The 24,764-nt window shown below is 45.4% G+C and overlaps 1 protein-coding gene across 1 annotated transcript in view; it reads right to left on the bottom strand.

Annotated features, from left to right (window-relative positions):
- Nucleotides 1-24,764, bottom strand: part of TRHDE (thyrotropin releasing hormone degrading enzyme) — a 2,205,852-nt gene that overhangs the window by 509,135 nt on the left and 1,671,953 nt on the right. Inside the window, exon 13 of the mRNA XM_069229561.1 lies at nt 13,966-14,113. Coding sequence (XP_069085662.1) covers nt 13,966-14,113 — 148 coding nt within the window. The remainder of the gene's footprint in view (nt 1-13,965; nt 14,114-24,764) is intronic.

Genomic DNA, 24,764 nt, shown 5'->3' on the forward strand with positions numbered 1-24,764 from the left:
CAGTTCAGACCGGAATCACAGGTGTGGGTGCATTTTAGTTAGTCGCTTGGGCACAGTGATAGCTTAGCTATAGATATCGACCATATGAACCACTGCAAATGGTTCCATCCACCTGCTCTGCATCGGCTCCTGTGTTTGCACAGATTGCTTCTGGTTATTTTATCAACATGGATGACTTTTCTTCCGACTCGTTTGCTTCTGCACCTAAGGCCCTATCAAAGACATGTAAGCTGTACATTTGACTTCAGAACCATTACTTAATTTATCCATGGTATTATCTGTTGCCTTTCTGCTTTGGATTGGTTTAATTATTGTCTTTTTCCTTCTGATAAATAGTCATTATCTTCCTGAATGCTCTGCCGTTGAGCTAGTGGATGAGGTTTTGACACCATACCTATCTTCCCATAAAGTCCAAAGAGATCTGTCCCTTGTGAACATTTCAGCAGGCCCAATTCCAGATGGGATTGTGTGGGACAAAGTACCATTGACATAGACAGTCCTACTGAGGTCATTCAAATTTCGTATGCGTTTAAACATTCAATGAGTTATGTTAGTACACTTTGTATTGTTTTCGATGACTGGGTTGTTAAAACAGATGATTCTATGCTTTCTGAGCTTGAATATTACACAGTATTTGAAAGGGAAGATGTGTATATGAACACAGTGAATTATAGAGAAATGTTCTGTTATCATCGTTAGGGACATTCCTTTCTGCATCAAGCTAGTGTTCAAATATTAGCTTACAATTACACACAGTGAGAACATTGTTCAACACCAACTGTTGGGAGTCCCAAAACATATACAGATAAGCTTGTTTTATTACTTGGCGTGACACCAGCAATGCTGTGTTGTATTATTTTAACCTGTCACCGTCCAGAATGAGAAAATTGTTGCTAACCAACACATAATTAGTCTACTCAGATTTCTTTCAGTTTCCCATGTTGCTGTGGAAGGCTACCAAAATGGAAGTAAACTATTGAATTAAAAAGTGTATTTTAAACAAAAAAATGGCAAATACAGGGTAGGTAAGCTTTGTTTAGAACATGCCTTATTCCTTTACAAATTATATTTCTAAATGAATCTGTCCAGCTAAAATCCATTTTGGGGTTAGCAAAAAAAAAAAAATTGAGTTCAGCCAGTATCTAGTCACGTGCTAAATTTCACAGTTGGCAAATATTTTTTATTTCACAACTAAATGCTTGGGTTGAGAATGGTCCATTTAATTCCTCACTTTCAAATCCAGGCGGGTGGTTAATGTGGCCAATAGACACAAATGAGTGCCAGGCACATTTTGATAATTCCTCTGAGGGTTTCAGAGCAAGCCGGCGAGATTGTTTCTTTGTATTGGCTCAACACTCAAGTACCATTACTACATACAATGTGGGTAAGCTGTGCCAACAATGGCTGCGTTCCTCTACTTTAAGATCTGTTAAAGAACACCTTAGTCTCCTGTCTGAGGACATCAATCTACAACATTTCCTGCTAAGACCCAGGAAGTCATGCTCAAAGTGTTTCCTGTGTACCATATATAATGAGATCTGAAAAATTTTCTAGATGAAAGCTGCTGCACGTTTAAGGCAGATTGATAAGAAAAACATGAAAAGGGCTTTAGCTGTTGTCCATAATGGCATGAACACTTTGTTCAACAGAATTAACACCTTAAGTAATATTGTGTCATCTGCAATTGATATAATTCAGAATGACAGGTCCTTTTTACAACATGGACTCATCCAGCTGCGTTCAATCATGCAATTAAGTTGCACACTTCAGGTTCTCAAAGGTGCTGCATGCCCTGGAAGCATGTTGACGTTACTCAATTATTTTCTGCTTTTAATTTGTCCAGGCATCAATAGATCATGGATAAATAAGAAGCAAGTTACATCATGCTGAACATTGAGAGATTAGTAAAGTTGCCTTTCACTATAGCAGAAATCCCCTCGCCAGTACGGCTAATACATGGTGTTGGACTTTTTTGCTTATGCAGGGTCATCCCCAATCTTTTTGCCTCTTGCCTCCTATTTTTTCTGACCTGTTTCTGTTGGTTTTTGAACTCTGAGCACTTTACCACTGCTAAACAGTGCTAAAGTGCATATGCTCTCTGTGTAAATTGTATGTAATTGGCCTATCCATGATCCGCATATTTGATTTATTAGTAAGTTCCTAGTACAGTGCACTAGAGGTGCCCAGGGCCTATAAATCAAAATCAAAATAAAATAAAATAAAATGCTACTAGTGGGCCTGAAGCACTGGTTGTGCCACCCACATAAGTAGCTCTGTAATCATGTCTCAGACCTGCCATTGCAGTGTCTGTGTGTACAGTTTTAACTGTAAATTCGACTTGGCAAGTGTACCCACTTGCCAAGCCTAAACCTTCCCTTTTCTTACATGTAAGGCACCCCTGAGGTAGGCCCTAGGTAGCCCCAAGGGCAGGGTGCAGTGTAAGTTTAAGGTAGGACATATAGGGCCAGATGTATGATCAAGGCCATTTGCGATTCGGAAATAGCGATTTTTAAGAAATCGCTATTTCCGACTCGCAAAGTGCCATGTATCACATTTGCGAATCGGTAATAGCGATTTCTTAAAAATCGCAAATGCTATTATCGATTTACAAATTGCGATACCGGCCCCATTCGCACCTATGGGCCTGTTGGCCCATATCTGCGAATTTTTTGCATTTCCAAAATTGCAATTTCTGACCCAGAAATCGCAATTTTGGAAATGCAAAACTCCGGGGTGCTGGGGGCCTAAGGCCCCCTCTGCTGCACCCCCAATTTTTTTGGGGACATGTAAAGTGCACACATGCTAAAAGGGCATGTGTGCTTTACATGTACAATTTAAAAATGCATTTTAACTGCATTTTTTAAAGTGCACATGGTTACCACCAAGTTCAACTTGGTGGTAATTAGCGATTCCTAAATGCCAAAATCGCATTTAGGAATGGCTTCATACATGTGCTAAGGAATCGCAAATAAGGAATCCTTATTTGCGATTTCTAATTTAGAGAGTCGCAATTTGCGACTCTCTAAACAGGGTCTCAATTTTTAGGAATCGCTATTTTAACGATTCCTTAAAATGCATTCAGAATGTATTTCATACATTCTGAAATGGCATTTTGCATTCACAAACGGGCATTCGCACCGTTTGCGAATGCAAAATGCTTTTATACATCTGGCCCATAGTAATGTGTTTTATATATCCTGACAGTGAAATATTGCTAAATTTGTTTTTCACTGTTGCAAGCCCTTTCCCTTTCATAGGTTAACATGGGGGCTACCTTTAAATCTGATTAAAGTGTAGATTCCATTTGGGAGTGGATGGACGTGTGGAGTTTGGGGTCTCTGAGCTCACAATTTAAAAATACATCTTTTAGTAAAGTTGATTTTAAATGCGTTTGAAAATGCCACTTTTAGAAAGTGAGCATTTTCTTGCTTATACCATTTCTGTGACTCTGCCTGTTTGTGGATTCCCTGTCTGGGTCAGTTTGACAGTTGGGCTGTTTGCTCCTCACACTAGACAGTGACACAAAGGGAGCTGGGGTGTAGTCTGCATTTCCTGATGAGCCATCTGTGCTAGGAGGGAGGGGAGGAGTGGTCACTCACACCTGAAAGGGCTGTGCCTGCCCTCACACAATGCAGACTCCAACCCCCTGGTGAGTGTCTGGGGCCTGGCCTGAGCAAGGCAGGATTTCACATTCAAAAGAGTCTTTACTTTGAAGTAGGCCTACTTCAAAGGAGAAATTGGGTATAATTGGGTATAAGAAGGGCACCCAAAACCACAGACTTTAGAAACACTTCTGGAACCAAGAGGAACCTCTGCCTGGAGAAGAGCCAAATAGCTGAGGAAGAAGAGCTGCCCGGCCTGTGACTGTGCTTTGTGGAGCTATCCTGCAGTTGCTGCTTCTGGCAGAGTAAGAGGGCAAAGAGTGGACTTTGAGTGCCTTCCATCTTGAGATGAAATCTCCAAGGGCTTGATCTAGAGCCCCGTGGTGCCCATCCAGTTCCTGGGACCCTGAAAGGAGAAGCTGGTAGCCTAAAGACAAGGAAATCCACACACAGAGCGCCGTGCGGGGAAAAGATTGATGCAACTCTGATCTGCGGCTGAAAAAAAAACGCGCCGCTGGCTCCGCAGCTGAGAAAATGACGCTCGCAGGAAACGCGACTGAAGAATCGACGCTGACGGAGGCTGGGAGATCACAAACTGCGCTGCGGGGATTTCGGATCATCGTGTGGCTGGATTTCCGACTCACTGAATTATTTTTGATGCACACCCGTCCGTGCGGGGTTATTTTGATGTGCACCAGGTACAGCAGCGCTAGTGGGTGTTTAAAACTACTTAAAGACTCTTTTTGCTTTTTTATTGATAACTTGACTTGCGTATGGTGGATTTTTGTCGTTTTGGTCTTGTTTTGTTTAGATAAATATTTCCTATGTTTCTAAACCTGTGTTGTGTCATTTTGTAGTGTTTTCATTAAGTTACTGTGTGTGTTGGTACAAATACTTTACACCTAGCACTCTGAAGTTAAGCCTACGGCTCTGCCAAGCTACCAAGGGGGTAAGAAGGGGTTAGCTGAGGGTGATTCTCTTTTACCCTGACTAGAGTGAGGGGCCTTGCTTGAACAGGGGGTAACCTGACTGTCAACCAAAGACCCCATTTCTAACATTGGTGATCAGCGGTTGGGATTTGGACTTGTATTTGTACTTGACATACAGTGATTAAGTGTACACTACTGTTTGAGCTCAGACCACTACGTGACCACATACTACTTGTTTGGTGATCTTTTGCTTTTTCTCTTAAGGACTCCTTTTTGTTCTACTTCCATGATTTTGCTGATCCCTAGACTGATTCTTTTTACTTCATTGGGAACTTATTTTCTGTCTTTGGAACTTTGCACTTGTGATCATCATGTCTCAATCTGGAGATGCAACAGCTGGAGCTGTGCTTGAAATGGACAAACTGAAGGAGTACTCAGTTGCTCAATTGAAACAGTTCCTTGAAGATGTTGACTGTCTCACTAAGAGCTCCACCAGGGAGAGGGAGCTGCAAAAGGCACAGAGTGCCTGGGTGACAGTCAAGGAGGCTGGAGGGCACACAGATGAGGAGGGTGTGGATGGGGAAGTGCAGAGGATACACAGTGGTGTAGTGGAGGTACCTGTTACGCCTTTGGGGGAGGGTCACCAGGAGGGGTAGCAGGGTGTCACCCAAGGGTCTGACTCCTGAAGAGTTACAGGATAGACAGGCAGAGAGGGCTCACCGGTTGAGGTTCAAGGAGCTGAGGATGCAACGGGAGAAGGAGTTGGAAGAAAGGAGGAGGGACTTAGAGATCAAAAAGAGAATTTGGGCTTATGAGCTCAAACTGAAGGAGCTGGAAGTCATAAGGGCTGAGTCCAGCTGGAATTGTGGCAGCAACAGTTTTATATCCAGTGCTGCTGAAGAAGTGCACATGCCCAGAGATCTGGTGCCCTACTTGAAGAAGGGAGTTAACACATGCCAGGAGGTTCGGGGGTATGAGGTAGCTCCAGTGATGCACAGGGTCCCTGAGGTGGATTGGGGAACTGGCATGGGGAGTCATATTCCTACTGGTGGGAGGGACACTCAACTGACTCTAGGTGAGAGTGACAGGGAGAGGGGTTCCCCCCAGGTAGCAATTATGGTTATGGAGTGTGAAGACATCCCAGAAGAGTGTGGGTTGAGTGTCAGAGACAGTCAGGTACTGTCTCACCAGTATCAGGAGGGTGATGTGTGGTGATTTTTCAAAGCAGAGTCACTGGATGGTTGGGTGAAGGGTAGTTTGGTTAATTGATGTGAGGGGCTGTATGATGTAATTGCTGGAGAGCATATGTCTAGTCCTTATTTTCCAGAGCTACGCCAACACCAGGTGGAGTGTGGGTTCTCTGACCCCAGGGAGCTTACAATGGAGGCAGACTTCTGGGTGAGTACCAGAGAGTCTGAAGAGGCATTTGGGGGTGTTCCTGAGAGGAGTGGTCTAGGTAGTTCCCAACCAGGTGAGGTAGGGAAGGATTGTAGTGTCCCAGGTAGGTCCCAGTACAGTGGAATGGGTGAGGGACCCCATGTCCAGTCTCAGAGGAAAGGGAATGGGGATGGGTTGAGGCCCAAGGTGCCCGAGATCCGGTCCCAGGTCCTGGAAGGTTCCATGAAGGAACACCAGGAGGGGAGCGTAGCCTGTACCATATGGCCATCTGTTGAGGGAGATCCCGCAGTGTCAGGAGAACTTGGGGGGGTGGCTGTAGCCAGCGTCCCACCAGTTCTGGTGTCTGGCAGTACCACTCCTAGTGAGGGGGTGCAGAAGTCCAGACAGAGGGTTGAGAGGGGGTTGCGGACCCCAGTGAAAACCTGGAGGGTCAGGGGTTAGCTCTGAGAGCAGAGCCCCCCTGGAATGACCTTGGTGAGACCATTTCTGTGTTGGGGGGAATCCAGACTCTGTCAGATGGGCAGAGGTCAGGAGACCTGCACCAGCCAGACTCCTGTGTGGCCCTCGGGGACGGTGTGTCCCTTAAGGGGGGTAAGTGTGCCTACTTAGAAGTTCTGGTGTGCCAGGCAACGGTTCAACCACAGGGTGGTGACTCTAGGTTGAATGATCAGGTTCAGGGGGCAAACTCTGACCTGATGGGGGGTAGGTGTGCTCCCAAGGAAGTCCTGGTGCACCAGGCAATGGTTCAACCGCAGGGTGGTGACTCTGGGTTGAATGATCAGGTTCAGGGGGTAAACTCTGACCTGATGGGGGGTAGGTGGGCTCCCAAGGAAGTCCTGGTGCGCCACGCAGTGGTTCTGTAGTGTAGCCATTTTTAATATAGCTTTATGCGCGTTAGTTTTCACATACTAGGCAGCTGTGCACTTTGCCCTAGATATATTTTATTCAGCTTTGCACTGTTATTTTGCAATAACCAGTTTTACGGTCTTGTTTTAATTTCTTCTATCGCACTGTCTAGCTTAGTTCAGCACTGTGTTCTCAAATAATGCATTCTTGGTCGCCCTGTGCATCAGTCAAGGCTACATTCTGGTACATTGCCGGTAAACGTGGTAGAAGTTTAGTCTTCAGTATTCGTAGAAAATACACATTCTTACGTAGGGACATTTCCTTAGAACATCTGCGTGTTAGTTATAAAAACACTTCCTAGTCCTAGTATACGTTAAGAGGGAGATTCCAGCCAGGAACCCAAAACTAGATGCTGAATGCCTTGTTGCAGATGCTGATACAGATTACAGGCCTTTGCTCAGGTATGAGGGTTAATGTCCTCCCAGGGGAACCTGAAAGGCAGGCTCAGAGCTTCACATGCTGTGCTCGAAATATAACTTAGAGAGAAAATAATCTAGCGGCACTATGATAGCCTTATTCTTGTGCTTCACTCTCATCGTCACTATTTTAATCTTACTGTGTTGTGTAGTCCTGGTTATTGCAGCTCACGCTTTGCTATCTAAAATGCAGTTGTTTTATTAAACCAATCTTTAAAACTTAAACTGCCTTTGTCATTTATATATGAGACCGCACTGTGTATGAGAGAACCGGTTGTGACCTGAGTGACCACGACTTCCCTGGGAAGTGCTAAGATGTCATGTGCTCGGCTGCCCAATTGTCTCTTCCATTTGGGAGAGATGAGGCACTGCTAGTTAGCCGGAGCAAAACCCGGATTTAGAGTGACAAGTGTCATCCACTGTCGGTCAGACTCAGTCCCCCACACTGTGAACGATCTTGCCGCTCAAAATCCAGTAGTCTCATTAGGATAATGAGAGGCTACGCAACAGTTCAACCACAGGGTGGTGACTCTGGGTTGGATGACCAGGTTCAGAGGGTAAACTCTGACCTGGTGGGGGGTAGGTATGCCCCCCAGGAAGTCCTGGGTTGCCAGGCAGTGGTCCAGTCTGAGGGTACAGACCGTGGACTGGAAGACCAGGTTCAGGGTGTCTCTCCTGACCTGGAGGAAGGGGCTACTGCTAACAGTGCCCCTACCATGTTGTCTTCTGGGGGGGCCACTCCTAGTTGGGGGGTGCAGGACCCCATGAGGGAGGGCAGGGGGAGGGAAGCCTCACCCCTGGCCCTAGTCCAACCTGAAGGTACAGACCCCAGGTTGGAGGACCAGTTGCATGTTACCATCCCTGCACTGGTGGAAGAATTGTGCATGACTGCTTCTACAAGCACCCTGACAATTTTGGACCCTGGGGGTGCCGCTCCTGCAGGGAGGGTACAGAGCACCAGAGGGGAGGACCAGGGTCAGGTTGTCGTCCCTGACCTGGTGGAAGGGAAAGTGGTCAAAGGGTGTCAGGCACCTGGGGCTACCGCCCCCCACTCTCCACAGTCACAGTGGTTGGAGAAGCCTGAGGTCAGGTTCTCATCCCTGACAGTCATCAGGGGTCACTGTGGCTTGCTGTCCTGGTGGACAGAGTTGCCCCTGGGGGGGACGAAAGTCACACCCCAGAGATGGAGTGGGCAACACCACTGTGTTGGCCCTGGTGGTACTATCTGCCCATTGGGATACATCTGTGAGCAAAGTAAAGTTAGGTGCTGCACTGATGGTGTCTGCAGATGTGGAGAAGGGTTCCCCATGGGTTAGCTTAGTGGGATCTGAGAGTATGGACAGAGGGATCCAACTGGAGTCAGGAAGGCGTAGAACTGGAACATGCCCCTGCTGTTGTGGGCCTGGGTCCCTGTTCTATTGCCCCAATCAGGGAAGTACATCAAGGTATTGACTGTTCTCCCCTGGCTTTAGGCTGGTAGTGGGTCGTGTTGGACTTTTTTGCTTATGCAGGGTCATCCCCAATCTTTTTGCCTCCTGCCTCCTATTTTTTCTGACCTGTTGCTGTTGATTTTTTAACTCTGAGCACTTTACTACGGCTAACCAGTGATGAAGTGCATATGCTCTCTGTGTAAATTGTATGTAATTGGCTTATCCATGATTGGCATATTTGATTTATTAGTAAGTCCCTAGTACAGTGCACTAGAGGTGCCAAGGGCCTATAAATCAAATGCTACTAGTGGGCCTGCAGCACTGATTGTGCCATCCACATAAGTAGCTCTGTAATCATGTCTCAGACCTGCCATTGCAGTGTCTATGTGTGCAGTTTTAACTGTAAATTCGACTTGGCAAAGGTACCCACTTGCCAGGCCTAAACCTTCCCTTTTCCTACATGTAAGGCACCCCTAAGGTAGGCCCTAGGTAGCCCCAAGGGCAGGGTGCAGTGTATGGTTAAGGTAGGACATATAGTAATGTGCTTTGTATGTCCTGACAGTGAAATATTGCTAAATTCGTTTTTCACTGTTGCAAGGCCTGTCCCTCTCATAGGTTAACATGGGGCTACCTTTAAATCTGATTAAAGTGTAGACTCCCTTTGGGAGCGGATGGACATATGGAGTTTGGGGTCTCTGAGCTCACAATTTAATAATACATCTTTTAGTAAAGTTGATTTTAAGATTGTGCGTTAGAAAATGACACTTTTAGAAAGTGAGCATTTTCTTGCTTATACCATTTCTGTGACTCTGCCTGTTTGTGGATTCCCTGTCTGGGTCAGTCTGACAGTTGGGCTGGTTTCACCTCACACTAGACAGTGACACAAAGGGAGCTGGGGTGTAGTCTGCATTTCCTGACGAGCCATCTGTGCTAGGAGGGAGGGGAGGAGTGGTCACTCACACCTGAAAGGGCTGTGCCTGCCCTCACACAATGCAGACTCCAGGTGAGTGTCTGGGGCCTGGCCTGGGCAAGGTAGGATTTCACATTCAAAAGAGACTTTACTTTGAAGCAGGCCTACTTCAAAGGAGAAATTGGGTATAAGAAGGGCACCCAAAACCACAGACTTTAGAAACACTTCTGGAACCAAGAGGAACCTCTGCCTGGAGAAGAGCTGAATAGATGAGGAAGAAGAGCTGCCCTGCCTGTGACTGTGCTTTGTGAAGCTATCCTGCAGTTGCTGATTCTGCCAGAGTAAGAAGGCAAAGACTGGACTTTGTGTGCCTTCCATCTTGAGAAGAAATCGCCAAGGGCTTAATCTAGACCTTGCCTCCTGTTGTTTAAAGTCTCAGGCAGGGACAGCAAAGACTTCTCTCTTCCAGCACCTGGAGTCTCTGGAGAGACTCCTACTCTGCCCCTGTGGTGCCCATCAAGTTCCTGGGACCCTGAAAGGAGAAGCTGGCAGCCTAAAGACAAGAAAATCAACGCACAGAGCGCCGTGCGGGGAAAAGATTGACGCAATTCCGATCTGCGGCTGAAAAAACGACGCGCCGCCGGCTCAGCAGCTGAGAAAACGTCGCTCATAGGAAACGAGACCGAAGAATCGATGCACGGAGCAGGAGAAACGATGCGCAGCTTCGCTGACGGAGGCTGGGAGATCACAACCTGCGCTGCGGGGATTTCAGATCATCGTGCGGCTGGATTTCCGACTCACGTACTGCTGTGCAAAGTAATTTTTGATGCACACCCTCCCGTGCGGGGTTATTTTTGATGCGCACCAGGTACATTTTCACGCTAGCAGCACTAGTATGTGTTTAAAACTACTTAAAGACTCTTTTTGCATTTTTATTGATAACTTGACTTGTGTATGGTGGATTTATGTCGTTTTGGTCTTGTTTTGTTGAGATAAATATTTCCTATTTTTCTAAACCTGTGTTGTGTCATTTTGTCGTGTTTTCATTAAGTTACTGTGTGTGTTGGTACAGATACTTTACACCTAGCACTCTGAAGTTAAGCCTACTGCTCTGCCAAGCTACCAAGGGGGTAAGAAGGGGTTAGCTGAGGGTGATTCTCTTTTACCCTCACTAGAGTGAGGATCCTTGCTTGAACAGGGGGTAACCTGACTGTCAACCAAAGACCCAATTTTTAACACATGGATTAATAAATTTGCCCATATCTACCTTTCGTTTCACAAAATGCAAAAGGCATTTTGCAGTAGGCAGGTTTAGGCAGCCAGGAGACATCTACATACATGAGGTGTAGGAATTGCCTTTCGATTACAAATGTATGAAAAGCGAAACAGAGATCTTTCTTTGCAAAGCGAGTGTGAGACTACTGTTAGTCATTCTATGACTTGTAAGCAGGAGTCCTTGCATGGCCTTTGCAATGCAGAGGCCATGAATTTGGCATGCTAACTAAAGGGTACTCCCGCTCTTTGATTCATCCAGTATTTCAGATACTTTCTAATGGAAGTTATGTGGGCCTGAACTATCAAAGCTGCTGAAGAATTAAGCCAGGAATCACTTACATGATTTCAGTTACTCAAATGGTACCTTGTTGCTGCCATTTTTTATTCTCCCCCACAAAACAGATAAAAGTGGCAAGCTTGTGGCCCCACATTGCTGCTTCTAATGTAAACTTTTACAACCTCAGGAGACTTAAGGAGCTAATATTCTAAAAACATGTGGCCCTGACTCCAGTCAGAGAGATGTACGATCTACAGACAAGATTATTGGATATTCAATGCATTGAATGCTGTGGGGATTGCACACTTTTTTGAGGCTATCAGTTCTGGATTTGTTAGCACCTTCCAGACTGTGTTTGGAGTAATACCTGCAGCCATATACCCACACTTTTTAGAGTGTCTTTGGCAGATTCCCTATAACATTGGCATTAATTGGCAGAATTCTGCTGCCATTTTTAACATGCACTGGCTGTTCTCTCTCATCAAAACGGAGTGATGGAGCTGCCACCAGCCAGCTGTGTCGTGAATGCATGTTGCAGTATTTTGGAGGTTCCTTGCTTAGGAAGCTGGAGCTAGATTGGTCGTTGACTTTTAGACCAGTTGACATTAGGCCAGTATTCCATTGCATATGGTGCCTCTTGGAATGTGCACTTATGATGTGTCTTGCTGTGCAGCCTGCACCTCCTGCGGACAAGGATCTGTTAATGTTCTTGACAGAAGTCCCCTGGGCATGGCCATTGGGCAAGGGGGCATGACTCCTGTTTTTGCTAAGACAGGAATCATTTCAATGGGGGTTATACGTCAAAAAATAGCGCAAGTCCGGTTTGAGGCATGATTTTTGCCTCAAACCTGACTTGCACCATTTTTTGATGCACAACCCCCATTTTCCCCTACGCCAGCGCTGCCTGGTTTGAGTCTTTTTTTTTACTCTGACCAGTCCGCAGAGCCGGCTAACGTCATTCCTTAAATAAGGCGCCCGCATGGTGCATAGGAATGGCGTTAGCCGGCGGTAACATTTTTGACGCAAACCAGCGCCGGCGCTGGTTTGCGTCAAAAAGTATATATATAGGCCTAAATACTTTTAAAAAAACAAATTGGGAGTACAAAGATACTGAGGCAGGAGGGTGGGCACATATCTTACATCACAATAGGGCTATAGACATAGAGGTGCCACCTATAAATTACCCCCTTCCACGTCCATCATCTGTCAGAGTCACAAGGCCTTTAGATAAAGGAAATACCATCCACCCAGGACAGCAAAAGGAAAGCAGATGAGGCAAAAAGTGGACAAAGAAAAAATATTTTGAAACAAAATAAGCAAGCAATACAAAAGTTGATATAAATGTAATTAGAGGTCAAGCTTCTCAAATTACATAAAGATATAACACAAACCCATAACCAATCAAAACTGACATTAACAAAGGTTAGACTTCTTCAAAAGGAGAGCAACAACTGTATGGCACTCATGTACTTTGCTAATGATCAGCTTTTTTTGTGCCATGGTGTTGTTCTATATGCGCATCCTACAGTGTGCATGCCTATGGATAGGAAAATATTGAAATTCGGTTTTGCAGCACTGGAACATTTTTTCGATCTGAACACTGTTAATATTATCGGTGGTAACGCCTACCTCACAAGACCCCGCCCCCCAAAGACCCACACCTTGTAATTTGCTGTGAGTATTACACATATTGCTACACATTCCGGCACGTGTTTAGGCCTAAGTTATGGATGAAAGTAAGTGTGAAGAATCCATTCCAAAATGCCTAGAAGCTGTTAAATACCAAAAAACAAATTAAACTATTGCTGTGTTCCCGGTTTGTGAGGTTTCTTACTAAGTTCACAATGGTGTAGTCGCCCTTTGTGAATATTTATATCTGAACTGACTGCATCACGTTTAATCACCCTAAAGCCATGTGAGGCGCAGACGCAGTAAAGAGGATAGGAAACCAAAAGCCTGTGTGTAATTTAGGGAAAATGTTCATATAGTAAAACATTCCGAGCACGTTTCTGTATTTTCTTATGTGGTAGGCTTTTCTATTGTTTTTTGCAATTCAAGCAACTCACTGGTCATACTTTCGAATGGTTGTTTTTGTTCCTTTTCTACCTTACACGCCTTGTCCCCTTTAAATAAACTAAGACGGCTGGATTCGACATGACTTTCAAAAGATAAATATCCAGAATTAATCCTAGCCACCATCGCAGGTGCCGTATTCTGTTCTAAGAGCAGCCCTTGAGCCTTTCCAATGCCTTCCTGGCACTTTCAACTGATTGGCTGGGCCGGTGCTCTCAATGAAATATTTGGATCATTGAACTAATCATTTTTGTGAAGATCTACGAGCCAATCAAAAAATGTATCTTCTATGTAATTTCGTGCCATTGTAATAAAAATAACATCATCGTTCTGTTGAGAATAAACAAGCATGTTTCTCATAAGTTTACAGATCGACAAATGTTCAAATAGTTCACAGAAGAAAGGTAGACATCGGGCCATGTTACGTAAATTGCACCAGTGCCAGGCAGTTTTGGGCCCGGCCGTTTTCCAGTTACATTTGCACCGATGATCTGTACAAGAACAGCATTTACACTGACTGACCTATGGATGACCAGCAACTTAGTGCAATTGTAAATGCAAAGCTTTTTCAAAACCACTGAAAAATAGCCTGGAAGCAGTGAAACACCGGCTGGCAGTGATGAAATGTACATGATCTGACCCGCTATCTTTGTTCTAAAATTAACCTATCAAACAGAAATCAAGTCAACATTAATTCACTGCGAACAGTTCCACGGTAGAAAATGGAAGAGAGGGAATATATGCTTTACACTGAAGCTGCTGTAGTCCTCCGTGCGGTCCAGCAATTTATCCAGGGGATAGAGCGCGCGGCTGGCTGCGTGCCAGGGTAGGAAATCCTTCTCCGACGAAAGGTATCTGATGATCTCCAGAGGGATATTCTGGGGCAAGTAGCCTGCTCTGCAGAGTCAAAAAAGTTAACATTAATTACTATTTGAGGAGACGGTGGACGATCCAGTTCTTTTGTGCATGCACATAGCTCGCGGGCACTACAATGCATTCAGCACGTTGCATGAAAACTCGAATAAGTCACGGAAATAACCTTTTTCCACTCACAGACTGAACGTTTTGCCCATGCGCTGGTCCCTCCTGCGCCCTCCTTTCCTCACACATTATGTATGCTAGCCAGTCCCTGATGGAAGAATTATGTAAACAGCATTAAAAGGCGGCTGCGGTGAAGTGTATCATGAGCGCGGAATTGGTAATCAAAAAACATAAGTTACTGTGCTGGTGATTTACATGTGGTATTACCATCCACGGACAAGGGCAAAGAATGGAATGTAAACATAATGGCCTGCGCCTGTTGTAAATCACGCTTTTCCTCTATTTTTTTTGCGGGGTGCCTTGCTCTGCTCCTCCCGGTTGTCAGCATGTAATGGAATGTGATCAGCAAAGGCGCAATGTCATCAACAACGACCTTAGTCTCTGTGTAACTGTCATTGAAAATGTGGCCTGGCTGCGCAGCTCTAGGAACAACTCGGAAAAGATGTTGCTTTTTTATTTTTCCTGTCGTATTGTAGCAAACACACATCAGACTTTAGATTATGTTAACGGATTGTAGGACAAAGAATATTAGATGTACTGTTTTAACGTCGGTCAGGAATTCACAAATTGATACCTGGTGGTTGCATATGTATTTAGGAGTACGGATTTTTTCTGTCACGTGTGCAGAGAAACCCGCACTTACAAATCCCAATCAAGGGGTGGGGGTGTTTGCCTGGAAGTTTGGAAACACCCACAAACATTTATGCTTGTGGACACTGCCAAACTCCTCTCTGCCTCCTTTCCACCCTGGAAATAGTTAGTGATCCTCTTGCAGGATGGAAAAGGGAACATTTCACACCGAGATTTGTTGATGTGTAAGGTAAGAACCTTCTCCTTTGAGAAAAATGTATATCTTGGGTAAAAATAAAAAAAAGTGTATTTGATAGGATGCTGCATTACCCCGGATGGCTCATGTAAAAGTCTCACAAATTGGGGATGCGCCTTCCCTTTTCAGCACCTCTTGATAAATCCAAAGTATAGCAAAGCTATTCCTTTGGTGTCACACTGGCCCCAGAGTTTTCACGATATCTGAATTGCATCGAAACTTTTACAATGCCAACCTACTTTGGTTAATAATATGGTGAACACAAAAGTTCACTCCACTCTATTGAGCTCGAACTGTTCATCTACTGTAAAAATTCCCTATGGTGCTTTTCCTATAATTTCTTGTACTAGCAATATCAGTTAAGTATTTTCAGGTAAAATCTCTTCCCGGTAGAATGTACTAGTCTGGGGAGGAAGGTGTGTAAAGGGCTGTCTTGAGCACAGCATCTGTTGTGTGTAACAATAGAAATCTCCCTTTGACATAAAGTCAACCACATTTTTTGCAGGTTTTGCAATTACTTCTAATGTACTTCAACCTAGGCCTCTGTGGCCAGACACCTATCAGTATATCACTTATATCACGATGGCATACATGCAATCTAGGTGTTACTAATGGTTATTTAAAACAAAGTTAGAAAATATTGTGTTTGGCTTCTGTTCCAATCATCATTACTGTATGATGATCACTCGGCTGGACCTCCTCCTATAGCACATGATGCCGAAGTAAATGTCATGATATCTTGATTTTGCTAACAGTGACATCAGATTCCGGTATTCCATTGAGAACTTCCCAGAGGAGAAATAGGAGCCTTTTCAAAAAAACGTTACATGACATTCCCAGAAGTATACCCGAAAACTGCCTTTGGCACAGCTCTCCAGATGCACTTTTCAAAATATTTTTAATTGGATAAAAATGGAAAAATATGTTCAGCATGAAGGCATAAATCTCTGTCCCTACATTGACATCTTTGTGTGAATTGAGCCCTAAGAGTTGTACCTACTATAACTGCAGGAAATTAACATTTTTGACACATTTGTGTTCATTAAGGCATATAACAGAATTTGAAAATTCTACTGTCAAATTTGGAACAAGTTGCTACTTGATGCTACCCTTGAATGTCTTGCTATTTTTTCATTTTTCTCAAAATATGTGATACACTTTGGAATGCAAGATAGGTTGCATCATCCAGAAGAGTTAAAAACAATCCACTGTGGACTCAGGGTACACTTGCAATTGTTCATTTACAGTCATTGATTAGTGCAGATTTCATTTCAGGAACTCACAAAACGCTTCCATGTTCGCTTGTGGAAGTTCACAGTTGACAGCTTTCCATGTGTAATTCTGAAAGCTATTTGGAATGACATTCTCGCATGGATAGTTTTCATAGGAAAATGTGTGCAAATGCACATGCTTACTATTTTGCTTTTTTTCCTAATCATCTACGAGGTTTGTGGGACGTTCCTGTCTCCTCTCTTCCTGGAAAAGGATTTAACCCCTGCTGTAGACAGGAGTAATATTCAAGCTTTTGACGGCAGGAAGAGGTTGGCAAATTGTTAGTAAATATGCACAAACATGGACCTTTCTGGATGCGCACAAAGTTCAGGGCGTTCTTGCCTTAGAAATCACCCTCCGCACCACAGCCGTGGTAGATTTGCTCATACAGAAACCTCTGTGGGAGTAAATGGATTCACGACTGTTAAGCCAACTTTCGTTAATTGGAAAAGTGATTTTGCATTGGTAATTGAAGCTATTGGCACATGTAAGTGTGACTTACATACACAAAACGTTTTGAAAATTAGGCAATCCGGGTGGAATTATAGAAGATGCACCATTTCCCCATGTTTTTTGGTTGTGATATTGCCCATGTACCCACATCGCATCAGCAGATAGAATTACTGTGCATTAAAGACATCCTTGGCTACAATGCAAGTGAAAGGTGTGGAATCCAATTTCTATTTTTTTGTGTGTATAAGTGAAACTTGTGGGCCACAAAGTTGCATTTCTGAATGCAAATCTCAGAACCGGATTCATAACCTTTATAATTGTAGATGGAACTTACAACCGTAGAAAATCAGCAAAGTAGCTAGATATGCCACTTTGAGCTGGCAGTTGGCAAACCGGCCTTCCTGTGGGAGTAGGCGCTGCTATTCTAATGAACATACACACCGATGTACGCCAATGGGTATTCATATACATAAACAAAGCACCTTCCAAGATCCATCGGATTAATAAATGTATCATTACTACATAAATGTATATGGGCTACAGAGGGTATGTGGGCCTAACACTCACTATTTTCCGAAGATGTCTCTCCAATTATTTATTTACATGTAAAATATTTCCATGTGAAACAAGGGGAAAAATAAATATGCAAAGGCACATTCTCCCCAAATGCATGACTGTGATTCTCTGTCATACTGGGGAAAATCGGAAAATCAAAGTTGCCCTCCCTTGGTGTGCACATTATGGGCCAGATGTAGCAAAGGTTTTTCCCCATTCTGTGTCTATGGGAAAAAGTGTTTGTACATATGGCCCTATGTCCGTATGGTTTCCACATCACCATCAATGAGTAAACTACACCAAGTAAACACGTGTACCTTACCTGTACCAGCATGAATTTACCGCATTTCTATTTATCAGCTCGCTTTTCTACGTGCCCGCACAACAAAACGCAGGTGTGACGCTATGGTGCCACCTGCCATCCAATAAGACTGTGCAGCCCCAACCTTTGAGATAAAACCAGGGGCCATATGTACAAACACATTTTCCCATTGACACAGAATGGGAAAAACCCTTTGCTACATCTGGCCCCAGGTCCATTATCAAGGTGGCTGCATTCTCTTGCTAACCCCACCCTGTATGGAGATCATCTGACTGAAAGCTATATAGAGAACGTTTACTGAATAAGTTACTCTGTTGAAGGCTGTAGCCAAGGTTTGGCAGGCGGCAGGTATAGATGGCAAACGTGCCAGGACAGGCGCCATACGTGACCACCCACATGTATTAAAAACCATCTCTGGCCAGTGACAGTGCACTAACCATGATCCATAGACAAAGGCTAGGTGCCATCTTTGAGGTTATCTGAGTAATATATACAGAGCAAGAATGTGAGAAGTACAATAAAAACTTTGTAGTAAACACTTGTTAGAACATTACACTGACAGGCTGTGGTTGGCAGAGTTAACTGTTTAAATGCAAGCTTTGTTTAAGATCCCCGACTGCCCAAACATTACATTTCACAGAGCTGAACTGAAGGTAATCGTTTAGCATGGCATGAGCAGCAAATCAATTCTCAGAGTACACTTGTAAAGTTGAATGTGTAACTAACCAGTCAAATAAGGATACTATTAAATAAAAAACAAGTAGACCTTTAGTTTTGTTATTTCTTCAGCCTTATTTTTGATTAGTGAAATATGGTCACTTGGGATTCAACCATGACCTAGGCACCTCAAGTGACCAAGTGCTGGATGCATCAAAAGGCTTTTCCCATTCTGTGTCTTTGGATAACATCTTTAGAACACAAGGGCCCAGTTGAAGCCAAATGGCCAACAAAATATCAGACCCAGGTGAAGATTTCCATGTATTTGGAATGCTCTATTACTTACTGGCAATCTTCATTACTCCTGGTCCTGTTGTCCACATCCCATTCATTACTAATGCTGGGAACCCTACCCTCCCTCCCCCTCCCATCGGGAATACTTGAGGCATACTTATCCAGCATTCCACCTGAATTACCAAGCCCTCCAAAGAAGGCCAGATGTCCAGGAGGGAGGAAGGGACGTAATGAATGGGAGTAGGCCAACAGGACCAGGAGTAATGAAGATTACCAGTAAGTAATAGAGCATTACCCCCAGGTCCCTCCTGTCCTCATTCCATTCATTACTAATGAGAATACCCAAGCCAAATAAAAACCTGGCCTTCAAAGGAAACAAAAAACAGCCCCAGGAAGGAGGCTACCACAGAAACAATGCAAAGCAGCACTCCAATGGGCAATCATAGAAAGCCCAGAAACCACTGAGGAAGACCCTGATCAGGAAAACTCCACAGCTAAAAGACCGGGTCAAACCCCCCAAACAGGGGAAGGAAAAGACAAATGACAAAGAAAAGTCCAAAACAGCAACCAAACAACCAGGAGGGAATCAACCGCATGACAATCACTCCAGAACCCCCCAGGAGGGGAAACAACCAAACAAAAACAAAACTGAGCCCCAGGAGAACTCCACACTGAAACTAATCAAAAGAGAGAATCTCACAACAGAGATACCCCAAGGAACCATGAAAACCCTTGCAGGACTAAGATGGGACAACAGAAGATTCAGAACAAAGGGGGAAAAAACTAGTCAGTAGGAGAGCTCCATCCAGACTGATCCCAAAAACCCTCAAGCAGCCCAGTGGCCAACATGAGGGCTAAAAAAAAAATGAACAACCACTTGCCCATCCGAAAAAAGGGAAGAACAACGTAGAAAAAGGGGTATGAGTGCAGACACACCTGGAGTAGAACCCACAACTCATGGTGTGAAGGTCCATAATTGTAACCATGAGGTCACAGGCAACTCCCAGGCAGAAACCAAGGCAGTCAAAGCACCAAGAAAACAAGAGGACACAAAACCTCCCCCAAGGGGACCAGCAAAAGAAACCAGAGAACAGAGGAGAAACACCAAACCAGGCACCAAACCAAACCCACTGCAGGGGAACCTCCCGGCCAGAGACAAGGAGGAACCACAGGGAAGCCAGCCGCGAGAAATCCCAAGGATGCCACCATGGTGAACACACTGGAGGGAAGCAGCAAATAAAACCACACAGATCCAAAAAAAGGTCTTGCGAAAACACCAGAAGCAGAAACTAGGAAACTGGCGACTGACAAGAAACAGGAAAACCCATGGTGGCAGTGAGCCAAGAGAGCAAGACAAACTTTCCTCATGGAAGACCTGGCCCAGACACAGGGGGCAATCGGGTCAACCCCACAAAATGCCAGAACCTTAGCCAAAAAGGAAGAAGAAGCCACAGCCAATGAAAATGCAAAAGGCAGCCCCATAGGACCTGGCCAGAGACAGACAGCCCCAGGTACAGGGGACAAGCATCTACCCAGAGGGGTGCAGCAGCTGAGTCTCCCACCTAAACCTGCAAAGGCAGCAAGCCAGGGGAATAAATAAACACAACAGAAGGGTACTCCTAAATCACAGAACCCAACTGAGCTCAGAGGAGAGCTCAAAAGAGGAGGCACAACATTCACCACACAAAGAATCCCAACTGGAACAGCACCCAGGCTGCAACAACTGAGACCCAGAACACTGTGGACTGACCAAAACACAGTTCCCAACCAGCACCAAGCCACGCACCAGCACCTTGGGCTCAAGCTGTCCAACCCAGCAACCGGTAAGGGGCCAGCAGCACCCAGTGAACCAACAGAAGGGAGCAGCAACACAGCACCCACAGACATAAGACAGCTACAACCCAGAGGGAGGCCTCAGGCACAACCCGCAAACCACAAGAGGGAGAAAGGCAGCAGAGCAAAAACAGAGTAACCCAGAGGCAAATGCCAGCACCGAGCAGGACAAAAATCCCTCAAAGGAAAAACAGACTGCCCCTGCTGCACACCCAGCAGACAAGGCAGCCATTCACCCTACAACCTGGACAACTGAGCCCAAAAGAAGCTGCACTGGAGGAACATGGGAACGAAGATGTCAGAAAAGGAGAAGCCAGAACGGGGAAGCAGGGAGCAGAATACAACCGGTCAAACCCCAGCAAACAACTACAAAAAATACAAGACTGGGACAGAACCACAATCCCTCACCAAGCACCCCCCAGGCAGCCCGGTCAACCAAGGAGCCAGCGGAGTAGAGAACAGGCCAGGTAACACAGAGCTCAAAGGAGCCAAGAGGTGGGCAACGCGGTACACACCTAGGCCGACAGTATAGAAAAAAAACAGTACCCAGACTGGAAAATCAGTAGGGATACTCCAATACCTCGTAGAAGCCACCACATGCCCAGGAGTGCAAGGCACACATGATCAGCCCCATGATAGACAAAAACATCTACCCCGCAGAAAAAAGGACAATCAGGGATACAATGACCCCCACAAAACAAAAACAGACCGCCCAAAGCAGGGGAGGCAGGCCCAACCCCACCACAGGACTGGAAGGAACCTCACAGAGGAACCCCCCCTAGGCAAAAAATGGGCCACATGACCCCAAAAAGAGCTAGCCCTGACGGAGAAGAAACAGAGCAAGCACCAGGCCACCAGCCACACAGGTCGCACAGGCGTCCCACGAAGGGAGAGTGCAAGGAACTGAAATGACCAAGGAAGTGATGAAAGGGGGAACAGCAAACACCAACCACAAGGCACCCCAACAACAAGGGTCACAGGCACACAAAGAGCACTAAACCCCAGACAGGATGGGAGAAAACAAACCCCTCTCAACTCGCCATACAAGCAAAGGCGAGCAAGTACAGATGCCCACCATCCATGAAATAAGAAGCACCCACAGGGACCCCATGAGGATAGAGAGGACCCTGGCACCCAAGACAACACAATGGCAAGAGAGGGACGCAGTCCCATGCATGTGTGAGGACACTGACACGGGTGACCATGGTCTACTCACCGGCCAGGAGAAGGGCAACTGAACAAGAAGCCCACAACAAAAGAAAGACCGGGACACTTCAGGGACTCGCATGCAAATCCCAGAATCCTTTAGGAACACCTGCGACCAGGAAGGGGAAGCACAACCAGAAGTGCCCCGAGCCCCCAACCAAAGACCACAAAAGAAAGAAATGTCAGTGCCAAAACGGAAGCAAACCAGTGCCCTCTGCAGAAGCAGACACCAGCAGCATGCAACCAGAACAAAGATGAAAAGAACAGGCCTCCAAGGCATCTGATGTTAGCAAGGAAGTGACAACCAGAATCCCCCTGCTCAGCCCCAATGAACCAAGCTGGGCCAGGGAAGAACAGAAAGACACCAGGCCACGCGGAGGCCAAACAGCTGAGTAAGAGAGCACCAACAGGATGGGACGGGAGCTGTGTGCCCGCCATGTGACAACCGCATCAGGGGTCAAAGGACACCTTTTGCCACCCTGGTCGAAAACACAGGACGGCCAGCCAATGAAGGGGGAAACGGCATAGACAGCCTTGCAAGAGAGACCCAGTCCCGTGGGGAGGAATATCACAACCACAAATCCCCACTCTGCAGTGACATGTCCCAAGTCGTCTGAGGCGGTGTGCAAGGAAACCAAATACCACCTAACTTCCAGCTGGGACAGGGGGCCTGAATGTGCAGGCCTCACTGAGAAGCACGCAACAGCAGTCCTGCACCCAGACAGGCTAGACTGCTGCTGGAAAGAACCCAAAGACGAAGGGAGCCTCACAATCTCTGGACTACTGAGCAGCTGGGGAGGTCATGCATTAGGGCCACCAACTGCCAAAAAACGGCAGCAACAGGATGCCACAAAACCAATATGAAGCATGGCCGGCCCATGCCAGAAACAACACAGAAAGCACAGGGCCCACCAACCAATGCCCCACCAATACTATGTGCCCCTCCAGCACACCAGGGCCCGTGGCCCCTGCACCTCAACAGCAGGGGGCGAGGACAAGCCCAAGAAACAGGCAACACCCCCACCCCGCCAGGGAGCTGGAATGCAGAGAAGGAGAATGCTGTGGAAACACAAAGGCATCTAACACCCCAACACCATACCAGGCCCTGTGAAAACACTCTACAGCCCCATGTCCCACCACACTCCAACAGGCAAAAGGCAGGGACATACAGAAGGACCAGCACTACTTACCACAGGTGGAGCAGCTGTACCGCAGCCACCGAAGGCCCGGACACCACCAGAAACAGCAAAGTGACCAGACACTATGAAGCACCACATGACTCCCCCCAAGTCACACAGGGAAGGAGGTGGGAATCCATCCAGCTGACACCCCTGCCCAACCTGGATGTCAGCTGGCAACCAGAAACACCACCCAGGAGGAGCCCGAGCTCTGCATGGGTCACCATCCATCCTTGTCCAGAAAGTCTTGTCGGCAGACAGAAAGAAGAACAAGTGGAATGCTGCGTAAGTACGTCTTACGTACTCCCGGTGGGAGGAGGAGGGAGGGTATGGTTCCCAGCATTCCCTGTTCTTTTTTTCCATCAGTGAGATAGGAATATCTTATTAGTAATGAATGGGACGAGAGCACGAGGGACCTGGGGGTAATGGAACAAAGTCCGGCTGGTTGAACGCCAATGCCCTATGTAATGAGAAATTGGTTAGGTCAGATTCATGGGAGACCTTCTTTAGAACTTTTTTGGTAATTGAAAGATTCGTAGAGGAAGAATCCAAAGGAGATATCCAAGAAAGTCACATCATGGTAGGATGAAAGCTCCTGGGTATTCCCATCCTTCCCAGGTTTCCATCATGTGCAAATGCAAACATTAAAAAAAAAAAAAAAGGGAAAATAGCTCCCAGTGCACATCATTTAACTAGTTGTTCTAAAACCACTGCAGCCATTTCCTGTGCACAGGACTTCTTCTCACTTCCGGCAGTTTAGAATCTCATGATGAAAGTTTTCCAGAAAAGAAGTAGATGACCCCACACCACACTGAAATCTAATTGGCCCATGGCACCTTTTCAGTTAAATCTCTCTCTAATAATTGGAGCAAATCTTGAGGGACTAACTCAAGACGAACCACGCACTAATCTAAAAGCTATAGCTAGTTTGTCATGGGAAGTTTCTTTGCCACAACCCCTTGAAAGTTAACTTTTTCTTCAGCATGATGCATTTTCTGCTGCAGCCAGATCTAGCATGGGACAAAGCTCTGGATTGATAGTGATTTATTAAATGTTGAGTGTCTCACTCACAACACGTCTGTATCGCTACAATGAGAATTAAGTGCTTAAAAGGGGGGCTTGGTTCAGAGTTTGGCGGTCATCTGTACATGGTCTTCTGGACACCTGTGGCAAGAAGCCCCTGTTACTTCAGTTGGTGCCCAGTACCCCTTGAATTCAATGGGACTCACAGACCCCAATTTCTCCCAAATACGCACTACTAAGCTTCTTTTTACCTACATATGACCAAGCCATTAATATTAATAATTCATAATTCATAATGAATTAAGTAATAACCATTAATACATTTAATAGTACTATGGAGAAACAGTAAATGACAGATCAGGAGTTTAGATCTGTGTATGGGTCTAAGTCAGCAAATGATACTTTTAGAGAGGAAAAATCCACACCTCACAACCTATAAATGTGTAACTGTCCAAAGAACTCCCAGAACAGTAACATTTACTTTGTAACGTGTTGGCTATTATAATTTACACAGTGCAAGTGTCTGATCGATGTCCTATTATGAACACAGTAACTAGCCAACACACTCCCAGAGTGGTGAATTTTTTAGTTTAAAAAATGACGAATGTGAATTAATCATGGTATCAATCACTAATTTAATGGTTTACCCTTTTTCACTCAGTCTAGAACAAATGTGTTTCATGAAATCAGTCATTTTTTCCTTTTCATTTCTTTTCTTAGTAGTTTTATAAAAAAATGTAGAATACTCTTCAAATCTAACATTTGTATGTGTATGTGCACTCCGCTGTCATAAAGTCGAAATAATATCTACAATTGTGTCAAAATTGTGTGGTTGATTTATGAGCTACTTATAGTGTCCACCCGACTTGGGTGTCCTGGTGCTTAGAC

This window comes from Pleurodeles waltl, chromosome 4_1 (assembly GCF_031143425.1).
Source record: "Pleurodeles waltl isolate 20211129_DDA chromosome 4_1, aPleWal1.hap1.20221129, whole genome shotgun sequence".
In the NCBI taxonomy this organism is placed as follows: Eukaryota; Metazoa; Chordata; class Amphibia; order Caudata; family Salamandridae; genus Pleurodeles; species Pleurodeles waltl.